Source organism: Polypterus senegalus, chromosome 3 (genome assembly GCF_016835505.1).
Source record: "Polypterus senegalus isolate Bchr_013 chromosome 3, ASM1683550v1, whole genome shotgun sequence".
NCBI lineage: Eukaryota > Metazoa > Chordata > Cladistia > Polypteriformes > Polypteridae > Polypterus > Polypterus senegalus.
The window spans coordinates 238827097-238839303 of NC_053156.1; the positions used below are offsets into that span (position 1 = coordinate 238827097).

The 12207-nt window shown below is 35.4% G+C and overlaps 1 protein-coding gene across 15 annotated transcripts in view; it reads right to left on the reverse strand.

Moving 5' to 3' along the window:
- The window catches only part of LOC120526013 (myelin transcription factor 1-like protein), a 614625-nt gene that overhangs the window by 80617 nt on the left and 521801 nt on the right, over positions 1–12207 (reverse strand). For all 15 annotated transcript variants that reach the window (XM_039748823.1, XM_039748819.1, XM_039748831.1 and 12 more), the window contains one exon: positions 11691–11902. In XM_039748823.1, coding sequence (XP_039604757.1) covers positions 11691–11902 — 212 coding nt within the window. The remainder of the gene's footprint in view (positions 1–11690; positions 11903–12207) is intronic.

The following is a 12207-nucleotide window of genomic DNA, read 5'->3' on the forward strand; positions in this document are numbered from 1 at the left end:
CTATTAAACAAGTAAGTTCCTCTTCTATAGTTAATATCAGAGATTTTTTTTAAAGTAGATTCTAATTAGCCTTTTTTTTACTTGTTATCTTCACAGCATGCATGCTTTTTGTTCACACCACATACAGTAAAAATCTGTCTACAACATGCAATAACACAATTAACACCATAAAAAGCAAAGAAAAAAACGTGAGTGCTTGGGTAGCATTATGCACACTTTGTAGCTGAAATTCTTAAAGAAAACGTCAACAATAAAATGTAACTGTATACTTTGCTATTGTTTGAATAAATATTAAACAATCTTTAAAACAAATGTATATTATACAGTAATATTCCATTCTATGAAAACAAGTAAAATTATATATTTTATATTTATTCAGAAAGCATTTTGTAAACTTATCTCAAATTAATTGTTATATATGAAAGAAGCAAAAAAATCCCTTAGCCCCGACTTCAGTGCTGAGGTTGCTAGGATACATAAGACAACTGCATGTGGGTTTCCAGGCAATAGTCGACAAAGATACATTATAGTGCAATATCTGAACAAACCTTAACAAACGCATTTCTGAAGAAAAGAATTCTACTAAATTTTTATAGTTCTTATCGCATTGATATATACTGCGGTATCCTTACAGAATAGGGCAGCATGAAGCTTGAATACCTAAGAGTACTTGGACTCTGTCCGTCCTTTAGAATGATTTTTTTTTGCTTTGTGTTCAGCGGTGTTTTCTTAAAATATTTCTAAGAAAGGCTGTTTAGTAACCTAGGAGCTCTAAATTAACTTATTGTAGATAAGAGCTGTTAATATCTGAATTGTGAATATGTTTGTGTGTGCCCTAAACAAACTGTATTCTTTGTCAGACTCAGTTCCTGCAATATTTTGGAATCACAAAAACAGATCAATTTTAAAATACAGGTCTCTTTGTGTGATAGGGATTCATTTTACATCTGTTGCTTTTTCAAAAAAATGGCTGTGCATTGTACTTTAATTGTCACGATGAACCACTTCTTATTAAAAACGTTGTTTTGGTTAAAAGCAATGAAAACAGAACCTATTTCAGATCAATTTGTTTAAGTAATTTACTCTATATGTTGACTGTTGGAAGATGAAATTTCCTGAAAGTTTTGTGATGTTTTAACTAGATGTTATTATAAAATAATGCCCGCAATATTTATCTAAATTTTCAGTAGGTTTTTTATTATGCCTCACATGAGGGACTTGTGATAAAACTAAAAGAACTGGGTTTTTCAAGTTTCAAGGATTAATGCTAGGACTTCTGCTCTTTCAACAATATTATACCATAATATGTTTTATTCTAATATATTATACTGCATGATACTACACTAGGTGGAATAGCAGATTATCTTCAATCAGCCAAATTATTACAGGCAGACCTACTCAGAATTCAGACTTGGGTAAATCTGTGGCAGATTAAATTTAATGTGAGTAAATTTAAATCATTACACATAGGAGTACAAATATCAGATTTAATTACACAATGGGAGGTTTGAAACTTGAGGAGAAGAACCTAGGATCTGTAGTGGACTCTTCGCTTTCAGACAGTGTATAGAAACCATTAAAGAGCCTAATGTATTTTAAGTTATATAGCCCAGTGTGTGGAATACAAATTAAGGAAATTTATATAGCTACAGTATATAATGAACTTGTGTGGTGTTACTGGAATATGGTATAAAGTTTTGCCCTCCATAATAAAAAATGACATAGTAACACTACACAAAGTGCAGAGAAGTATGTGGGATATGAGTTACAGTATGAGGACAGGTTGAAAGAGCTGAACATTTTCAGTTTAAGCAAGCCGATGTTAAGAGATGAAATGATTAAAGTGTGCAAAATTATAAAGGAAATTAGTACATTGGATCCCAAATGTTATTTTTAACTTTACTTCTCCAAAATGAACATGGAAACAAAGACAGTAACAGTTAAAAAAAAGTTAATCCAGTGAACCATATTAATATGGTTTACTGTACATTATCAATATTATCAATATAATATTGTAGACTGTAGTACTTTGGGGACCTTCAAAACCTAACTAAATGTTATTTTGGAAAAATTAGGAGAAGAGGATTGCCAAACTTTGTTGGGATGAACAGTCTGTTCTCATCTTATTTTCGTTCTAAAACAATGTGCTGATGTACACATTGCGGTATTCAATAGTCTGGGGGTGTGATTTTCTACTATCTGCTCCTCTTGACTGGCACCTGTTTTTTTAAGAACATTACTCAAAAGCTCAAATTGCCTACACATCCAGTTCAAATTTGTACATTGGTTGTATCTCACTCCAGTTCTACTGTGGGCCTTAATAAGGATTCCCTTTGTTTTTAATGTTCATCTAAATCCCTAGCCAAGTTTTTTACATATGTATTGGGAGTCTCACTCAGTCTTAGCCTTTCTTCTGTCTTTTCCTACAATATCCCTTTTATTTCTCAAGCCTTCACTCCCCTGGACTTTTCTGCTACTTCTCTGTCCTTCTTACAGTGGGGACAGTTGCTACAAAGTTAGCCCTAGATTCTGACTATCCATCCTTCAATTTTTGGAAAGCCTGTTTCTACAAACTTACTGTTTGCTACTTGAATTATCTGCCGCATGAATTAATAGTGTAGCCAGCTGTAGTGTTTCAGAAGTGTCTCGGGGTGGGTGGTGTTTGGGTGTCTTAGGGTAGATATTCTTACCTAGTAATGTTTTTTGGTTTTCTTATTGTTTTGCAATAATCTGTATTTAAGGAGCATATAAAGAGTACAAAAGCCATAACAATCAGGAACATTAAAACAAGGCAAGCCCGTGATTGCAAGCTAAAGAGAAGAAATCAGTCAACAATTAAGCAGAACAAGAACAAGAGAGCTAGCCAGAATCAATTTAAAAAATATATAAGGAGAGAAGTCGGCAGTATAAACAGCCACGGGAGTTAAAAAAGCAAACAAACAAGTGTGAGTGTAGGTGATTGAGTGTCAGGTTAGAACACTTGCCTGTCTAGCAGTAGAAGAGTTAGACAAAAAGAAACATGGCTATATATGGGACCATTAGCAAACTTAAACATTGACCTCTCCTCAAAGAGTGACCTCCTTCGCACTAAGTAAGAAGATGTGGTTGGAGATGTGAAAAAGAACAGTTTGTCCACAATAATGGATGGGATCTGTAGGACAATAAAGCCTAAAAACTGTTGTCATGCTGACAACATAAAGGTGTAGATTATAGGGAAGGTTTCCTAACAACCCATCAGTGGATCTTTGCAACCCATCATCAAATTAGCAATGTCCTAAAATTTCAAAATGGCTAAATAAAATAACTTCTTTAATGAAACATTGCTGGAGAAAAAAACAAATATAAAAAAAATTCATAATATTTCAAAAATTCCCATAAAAATGTAACCACAGGAAAAAAAATTAGCAAAATAAAGCACAACAAACCATTTCATAACAATTATATGTCTTTATCTGAGCTATCCACTCTGTCTTCAAATAAAACCTGATACAAATTTCACTGTTATTCTCAAAAAGGTTTTGACACAGAAATTTAGAAACAACTACATTCAAAGTAGAGTCATTGATAATAAATACAGTGGAAGGCATTATATTTTCTGCCACTTAACGATAAGCAAGATTGAATGTTGCATTAATATGTACTGCCAATAAAATGATATAGGCCATCTTAGTGGCAGAAGAATTAGGAGCATAATGTAAACACAGAAAACATTGTGAACACATTTCTCTGAGCAACATAAAATACATTTTATTTAACCAAAAGAGAAAGTTCTTTGAGTGCAGAAATTTCCAGTTAACATTTTACCTAAAAGGCTTAATGATAACTTGCAACAGGCATGAGAAACTGCTGTTTTTGACATGATTTGATCTAATGCTATTAATCAGTTTCCCTAAATGTTCCCCCCGCCACATATCATAATATTCACCTATGAGAAGACTCATGAATTATTATCAACTGCTCAAGCTCAAGGAGTACATGGATGTCACAATATATATTACATGTGGTCAATGACAGCAGTTTAATGTGGATACAGTAACAGGAAAAATGCAACTTTAATATCAAGTAACCCTAAGTAGCCAAAACTTATTTTAAAAGTTTCCTAGGTGACTGAAGTTAAGTGAATGAACAGTGTATATTAATTGTTTGTGATATACTACATATCATATCACATGTATGTAATATAGTAGGGAGTATAAAATCTCAAAAAAATATTTATATTTTGTCATACTGAAAGGCAGCAAAAAATGCAATGGTTATTAAATAACCTTCAGTTGTTTTAGCCTCCACTACTTCCAAAAGCTTCATTTACCTGTACAGTTATTATTCTAATATGGTCTTCATAGGTGTTTGTAGGTGTGCTATGTGTGACAAACACCATTTTAATAGTGCGGGATTACCTTACGAGTCAAAGTCATTTGCATCTATACATGTAACCCAGATGATACCAAAGCTTCATTATGAAAGAAAAATGAAAAACTTATTTCAACTGCATGCATACATGATGACTGTAACAAAAAAAAATGTATGTTTATGCGTTATGTCACCAGCTTTTTTAAGTAAGACAGTTTATACAGAAGGATAAACCTCTAAATTGCATTTCTGAATGTCATATAAAAATATTCTGGTTATCTAGCTGATTCAGCATTTCAGTCTTTTAATTGTCTGAAACTTGAGGATTCCTGCAGCTATCCAAAAATTCTGATGTATAAAAACACACAGTCTTGATTTTGACTTCAGTGTCCCTTATATGTACTTTTTCTTTTTGTCTTGTTGATTGTTGAAGAAATCTTATTTTATGTTGCTTGATCACTAGTTGTTTTATGTCTCTGATGCAATTTGCTTCTAGTTTATACACTCCTTCATTCTGTTGACTTTCTGCATTCATCTTCAATTTTCACGCCCCCTAAATGTCTGGATATGTTTTTACTCTCATCTGGCTATTATTTGTCTCACTGCAAAATTTGCACTTCTGTTCTAAACACTAGATATCTCTCTAACACAACATTTCATTTGCTTCCTTTACCAGTTTCTTATATTTCTCTATCATCCTAAAATTCTTTTCTCCACTTCATTTCCATATCCATTTGCCAAATGTAAAACACGCTAATTTCTAACAGCATGGTTTCCTGATTTCTTAGAGTTCCCCGTCACTTATGGAAATACTGGCACCTGGAAGTGCTTTGATGTTACTTTTGTCATATGTGAACAAAAATGAAACTGTCCAACAGCTTCCTCTCATACCATTTGTTTGGATCCTTATGAGATGGATATTGTAGTGCTTGAGTTTTTTAGGACTGCTACCTGTTTCTTTTAGTGGTGTAGCTCTGCACAACAATTTAGGCGTGTGCAGGTAGCTCAATAAACCTAGCAGTTTCTTTAGCCTTTAAAAGATTTAACTTTAATGTTTTCCAGCATTGGAAAGGGATCCTTCTCTTGACATAGGCAAAATTACATGATCCATTCCTTCCAAAGAATATATAATACTCTTACACTCTTATACATTTAGGTTTTGGCTTTGCTCTGTTGTTAGCAGACATTACTAACCAAACCTTTGTGCCAGCTCAGGCCAAATATACAAAACAGTTTCATTTGGGTCTGAGTGACACATTATCTTACAGAATTTTTGAAAGTCCAAAACAATGGCAAATTTTGGGTGACACTATAACTGATAAAATATCTCCAGAATGTGAAGAACAACACAGGAATCAGAACTGTAACGTCTTAACAGACCCTTAGATTTTACACTGAATAACAATTACTGTACATTCAAGGCTTGCCAGACAGTTTAAAACGTTTTATAAAAAAAAAAAAAGGCTGGTATAATACTAGATCAAGTAAGTTGAAAAGCAGATGCACTATAATAAAAAAAATGTTGCAGATGGGTTTTATACTGCAGTGACATTCATTAGAAAAATATACCAAAGGTATGTTTTTACTTATTTTCATCAGTTTAAATTTGTATCTATAGATACAGAGACAAGACCAGGGTAGGGATGGGGAACACTGTGTATTGTGATAATTTACGCAAAGTGAAGTTCCAGTTTCAGGCTCGATAGGGAAGAAATCAGGGGCCAGGTATTCTCACACTTTACAGAAACTTAAGAGGCACTGATCATTGAGAGGGAGATGTGTTGTGGGCCTCTAAAGAGGCAATAGTATATTCCTAAGCTTGTGTGTGGCAGCAGCTATTACCAGGTAGAAATTGTCAGGTGTCTGACGTTCTCTTGCAGACTAAGGCCAGATACACCTCAGGATGTTATATATTGTAATAGACTTTAAGCTTAGGATCATCAATTGGCAGGTCCTTGCCTCTAAGTCATTCTTTGCCTCCTCCAGTACCTTTATTGGGTGCTAAATTCACATTAATCAGGCATACAAGAGGCAGGAGAAGTTTATTAGCAAAGTTAAATAATTTACTCCACCTTTTAACACTTCAATTTTAGTCCACGCCTTACAATTGCAAAACAAGATAATTGAGTAAATACTTCATGTTTTGCTGTTTTTAATATAAATTCAGTGCCTATAGATGGGGCAAGCAGGAAGGCTCCCCTTCAAAGAGATATATCGACCTGCAGAGTCACAGTACCACACTTCACTGCGTGTCTTGACCTCCAATTTCATAACAAACATTTATAGGTTACCGGAAATCAAATTGATTGACATGCTCTCCACAATAAAACTAACCCCTAACATTAACCCCTTATACTACATGCTAACCATATTAACCCCAACCTCAACTTCTTCCTTATACAGTAACTGCTGGTCTAGAACTGCCGGCATAGACCTGCGGTGATGTGTGCTGCTCTGGCTCTGAAGTTGGATATTATTGCCTTCAAAAGCAAGGAGCATAAAGATACCCTCAAACTCATAACCACATATGTGTGCTGTTCCTCGCAGAATTATGCCTATTCAAAATAGCAGACATTAACACACAATTGTGGCAAGTCTGTTTTGTATATTGATTCAGCAATGGTTTGGGAATATATGATCAACCTGATTGACATCATCTAGTGTATTACCTGAATTTTAATGTATTCTCTGCCAAGACATTAACACAACATACAGTAGTGCACTGACAGAAGAATTAGCTTAAAATTATCCATTGACTTATCACTAGTAATTATAAAGACATACTTCTTGTCCATTTAGTTATTGTAAGGACGTGTACTGACTAGCAGCTAATCAATATTAATTTTTATAAAAGGACTGGGAGATACTGCGGTGGGCTGGCGCCCTGCCCAGGGTTTGTTTCCTGCCTTGCGCCCTGTGTTGGCTGGGATTGGCTCCAGCAGACCCCCGTGACCCTATAGTTGGGATATAGCAGGTTGGATAATGGATGGATGGATGGATGGATTGATGCACTGGGAGATAACCATAGTTAGGAAAAGAAAGCGGTGTTGATACTGGATGATCAAAGAAAATCTTTTGTCATAACCAAAACAAAAACCAAAGGAACAGCAGTCAAACAAGAATTACAGGGTGCAATAACAAAGTCATAAAGAAAGTTACACAAGTTGCTAAGTTTTTATCCAGTCCCTACTGGTGGTTGTCCTTTATACTGTGCAACATGATGTCATCGATTATGCACTCACCAAAGAACTGTGGGGAAATTGCCATGGCAACAGAGCTAAACTCTGAAAAATGGCAATGTTCTTTAAGGAATCAGCACATTGTCAGAAATGACCCTAAAAAATGATTAACTTTTAAATAATGCAGTAAATTAATAGCAATAGAATTAAATTTCTAAAGCTAAAAAACATAAATCAAAAATAAAGATCATAAATCATAACATGATGATTCTAGACAATGGTTTTCCTCTTAAGACATTTTGACTGAAACATTTTTGCTGGCCAACTTGTTTTTATAGCTAACTTGCAACATGAATTTTGAATGTTATTTTCAGGCTGATCAATAAAGGTTATGTGATTAGGTCAAATCAGTGAGGATTTTCTTGAGAAATACTAGGGGGCTTGCCCCCTGCTTGCTTCACTCGCCGACCCCCTGTCCTGTGCTACGCACCAGCCACTTTGCGTTTCTGCTGCTCACATATGTGGATTTCACTTTTACCAAACAACAAATCTTTTAATTCTCACGGATACGCCTCTTCATTGGGAAGAAACACTACTTTTCCCTGATGGCAGCACAAATAAGACGATATACAAGTGTCCGACTTAAAGTTTAAATCCGAACAATATATTCCATCTTTCGCTGTTCCATTATTTCACTGAGTAATATTTTCAGTTTGTTTGTGTTAATGTGATCTTTACTATCATTTTTTTGAGACTTTCAAATTTTAGTACTTTCATTATCTCCAACCTGCTCTGCATGTGTATCGTGCCAATGTTTTTGAACCTCTTTATGACATTCTACTTTGTCACCTACTCTTTGTTATTTATTTCCGGCCCCGGTGTGGTTAAATCTCTTGGCACAAAGTCTCGTCTCACAGGACTTGAAAGTATCTCTCTGAAAAAGTTTAGTCTCATCTTAAGATTTTTTTATATAATATAGAGAAATTAAGTGACATGTACCTATATAATTGTAGATTCCTTATCTTACATAGATATAAATTTGTCAGGTTTGAACTGACTTTGTATGGGTGTAATTTGAATTAGTGGGTGTCTGCATTAGAGTATCTGTGGCTAAATTGGGAAGTGTCTCTCTTAAAGCACTGTTTCTTAACCACTTTTGGGTTATGGGTTGCAGTGGGTGGCAGTCATGACCTCCAACATTCTGGCAAAATGATCAACAGTGTCGTACTATATTTTTCCCTGTTTCTAATTGCACTCATTTAATCAAGGATAAAGCTTTACTAATCATGCTTGTTTCACCAAGGAGGACTCTACTCTTAAACAGTTGTCTGTGGGTCTCCAAATGAAATTAAAAAGGCAGAACTGGGTCCTGAGGCAATATAGGTTGAGAAACACCGTTTTAAAGTGTTTAATGTGGGGGACAGGGGCTGTTTAGGTAAGGCTAGTTATGGTGGTGCCTACTTACAAAGTACAGTCATATGAAAAAGTTTGGGACCCCTCTGAGCCTGCATAATAATTTACTCTACTTTCAACAAAAAAGATGACAGTGGTATGTCTTTCATTTCCTAGGAGCATCTGAGTACTGCAGTGATCTTTAGTGAAACAGTATTTAGTTGTATGAAATGAAATCAAATGTGAAAAACGTTCTGTGCAAGAATTTGGGTACCCTTGTAATTTTGCTGATTTAAATGCATGTAACTGCTCAATACTGATTACTTGCAACACCAAATTGGTTGGATTAGCTTGTTAAGCCTTGAACTTCATAGACAGATGTGTCCAATCATGATAAAAAGGTATTTAAGGTGGTCAGTTGCAAGTTGTGCTTCCCTTTGACTCTCCTCTGAAGAGTGACAGCATGGGATCCTCAAAGAAACTTTAAAAAGATCTGAAAATAAAGATTGTTCAGTATCATGGTTTAAGGGAAGGCTACAAAAAGCTACCTCAGAGGTTTAAACAGTCAGTTTCAACTGTAAGCATCATGATGCACCAACATTGATGGACTGAAAGCCAGAAGTTACCATCATCATCAGGTCCTTCCACGAAAACCCTAAATACAAAGAGGACTGTTTGATTTATGTTAGGTAGATTGCCCAGAGGGGACTGGGCGGTCTCGTGGTCTGGAACCCCTACAGATTTTATTTTTTTTCTCCAGCCTTTGGAGTTTTTTTTTTGTTTTTCTGTCCACCCTGGCCATCGGACCTTACTTATTCTATGTTAATTAATGTTGACTTATGTTTATTTTTTATTGTGTCTTCTATTTTTCTATTCATTTTGTAAAGCACTTTGAGCTACATTTTTTTGTATGAAAATGTGCTATACAAATAAATGTTGATTGATTGATTGTAAGGAATGTAATCAGAAAATGGGAGGCCACAGGCACAGTTGCTGTTAAACTTAGATCTGGCAGGCCAAGAAAAATACAGGAGCAGCATTGCGCAGGATTGTGAGAATGGTTATAGACAACCCACAGATCACCTCCAAATGCCTGCAAGAACATCTTGCTGCAGATGGTGTATCTGTACATCGTTCTACAATTCAGTGCAATTTGCACAAAGAACATCTGTATGGCAGGGTGATGAGAAAGAAGCCCTTTCTGCACTCACGCCACAAACAGAGTCGCTTGTTGTATGCAAATGCTCATTTAGACAAGCCAGATTCATTTTGGTACAAAGTGCTTTTGACTGATGAGACAAAAATTGAGTTATTTGGTCATAACAAAAAGCGCTTTGCATGGCGGAAGAAGAACACTGCAGTCCAAGAAAAACACCTGCTACCTACTGTCAAATTTGGTGGAGGTTCCATCATGCTGTGGGGCTGTGTGGCTAGTTCAGGGACTGGGGCCCTTGTTAAAGTCAAGGGTCGAATGAATTCAATCAAATATCAACAAATTATTCAGGATAATGTTCAAGCATCAGTCACAAAGTTGAAGTTATGCAGGGTTGGATATTCCAACAAGGCAATGACCCAAAACACAGTTCGAAATCTACAAAGGCATTCATGCAGAGGGCGAAGTACAATGTTCTGGAATGGCCGTCACGATCCCTTGACTTGAATATCATCAAAATTTATGGGATGGTTTGAAGCAGGCTGTCCATGCTCGACAGCAATCAAATTTAACTGGAGAGATTTTGTATGGAAGAATGGTCAAAAATACCTCCATCCAGAATCCAGACACTCATCAAAGGCTGTGGGAGGCGTCTAGAGGCTGGTATATTTGCAAAAGGAGGCTCAACTAAATATTGATATAATGTCTCTGTTGGGGTACCCAAATTTATGCCCCTGTCTAATTTTGTTATGAAGCATGTTGCATATTTTCTGTTAATCCAAAAAACTTAATGTCACTGCTGAAACACTACTGTTTCCATAAGGCATGTCATATATTAAAAGGAAGTTGCTACTTTGAAAGCTCAGCCAATGATGAACAAAAATCCAAAGAATTAACAGGGGTTCCCAAACTTTTTCATATGACTGTATTTGCTTTTTGTGATGAATTTTGCTATTAGCTTTTAGCTATACAGGGAAACCAGAGAATAGTGAAGAAATAATGGTGCCATAAAGACTAAAAAAAGAAAGCTAGATATGAGTAGGTGTTTTGGAGACAGATAAATGGGTATGCATTTCACTTTCATATGTAGGGCAATTATTTTACTGACAACTTCACAGATGATTTGAAGTGCTTGCTTTTTATTTGGTCCTATATAGTTATTCTCTTTTTTCACCGCTCCTATGACCTAATTTAAAAAAAATTTCGGTCCTTACTCCTGGTTGCAGCACCTGGTGATAAAAAAGTATGATCACAAAGATACAGTATTACTGTACATAGGCAGCAGCCACGTAATGGGTATACTTAACACAGAGATGCAGATCTTCACACTAGGACCATTTAAAATCACCAAGGCCACCAGACACTTCTGAGGAATCACATGTGAACACATGGTGTTTCAAAAATAGAGGCCACACAACCTGGAAACTGAACTCAACTGAGCTAGTCCTTTCTCCATCATAAAACTGCTATATGTATAGGTAGCTAAATGAACACAATTCCAGGTGTTAATAAATCAATAAATGAAGAGTTTTTAAAATAAAGAATCTACAACAGTAACTGGATAAATAGCTTACTTTTGTTAAAAATAACAATAATAATAAAGTTACTTTTCATACCATCATAAGCTTTGGGCGATGAATCCCTGCCTTGGACCTTTGGTGCAATGGCTCGTTTTCCATAGACGTGGTTGTCATAATTGTTATAGTCAAATGTTGTCTTGGAATACTTCTCTAGTTCCTTTGCCAGGTTGGAACGAGGTGTTGTGGTTGAGACGTTGTTTTTAAAACCATATTGTGGAATTTCCAACTGCTTTACAAAGCACATAGGCCTGTAATTAAATCATATGATGAATTATAAAATTAATTGTTATAGTCATGAACATAACATAACATAACAAAAATGTAAACAGATATATCCATCATAGCTTGATAATTAATTTAGTTACTTCTTTAAACGGGGGATTATGTTATGTACATTTATGCTTTTAAAACTAGTTTTTAATGCTTCTTTAAATGTGACTAGAGGACAATTTGCCTGACAGTTTTACACTGATAACATTTTTAGGAAACTAAAGGTAGCCCCATCAGCTTGAAAGATTTCATGCACAAAGAACACAGGCATATCAAAGAACAA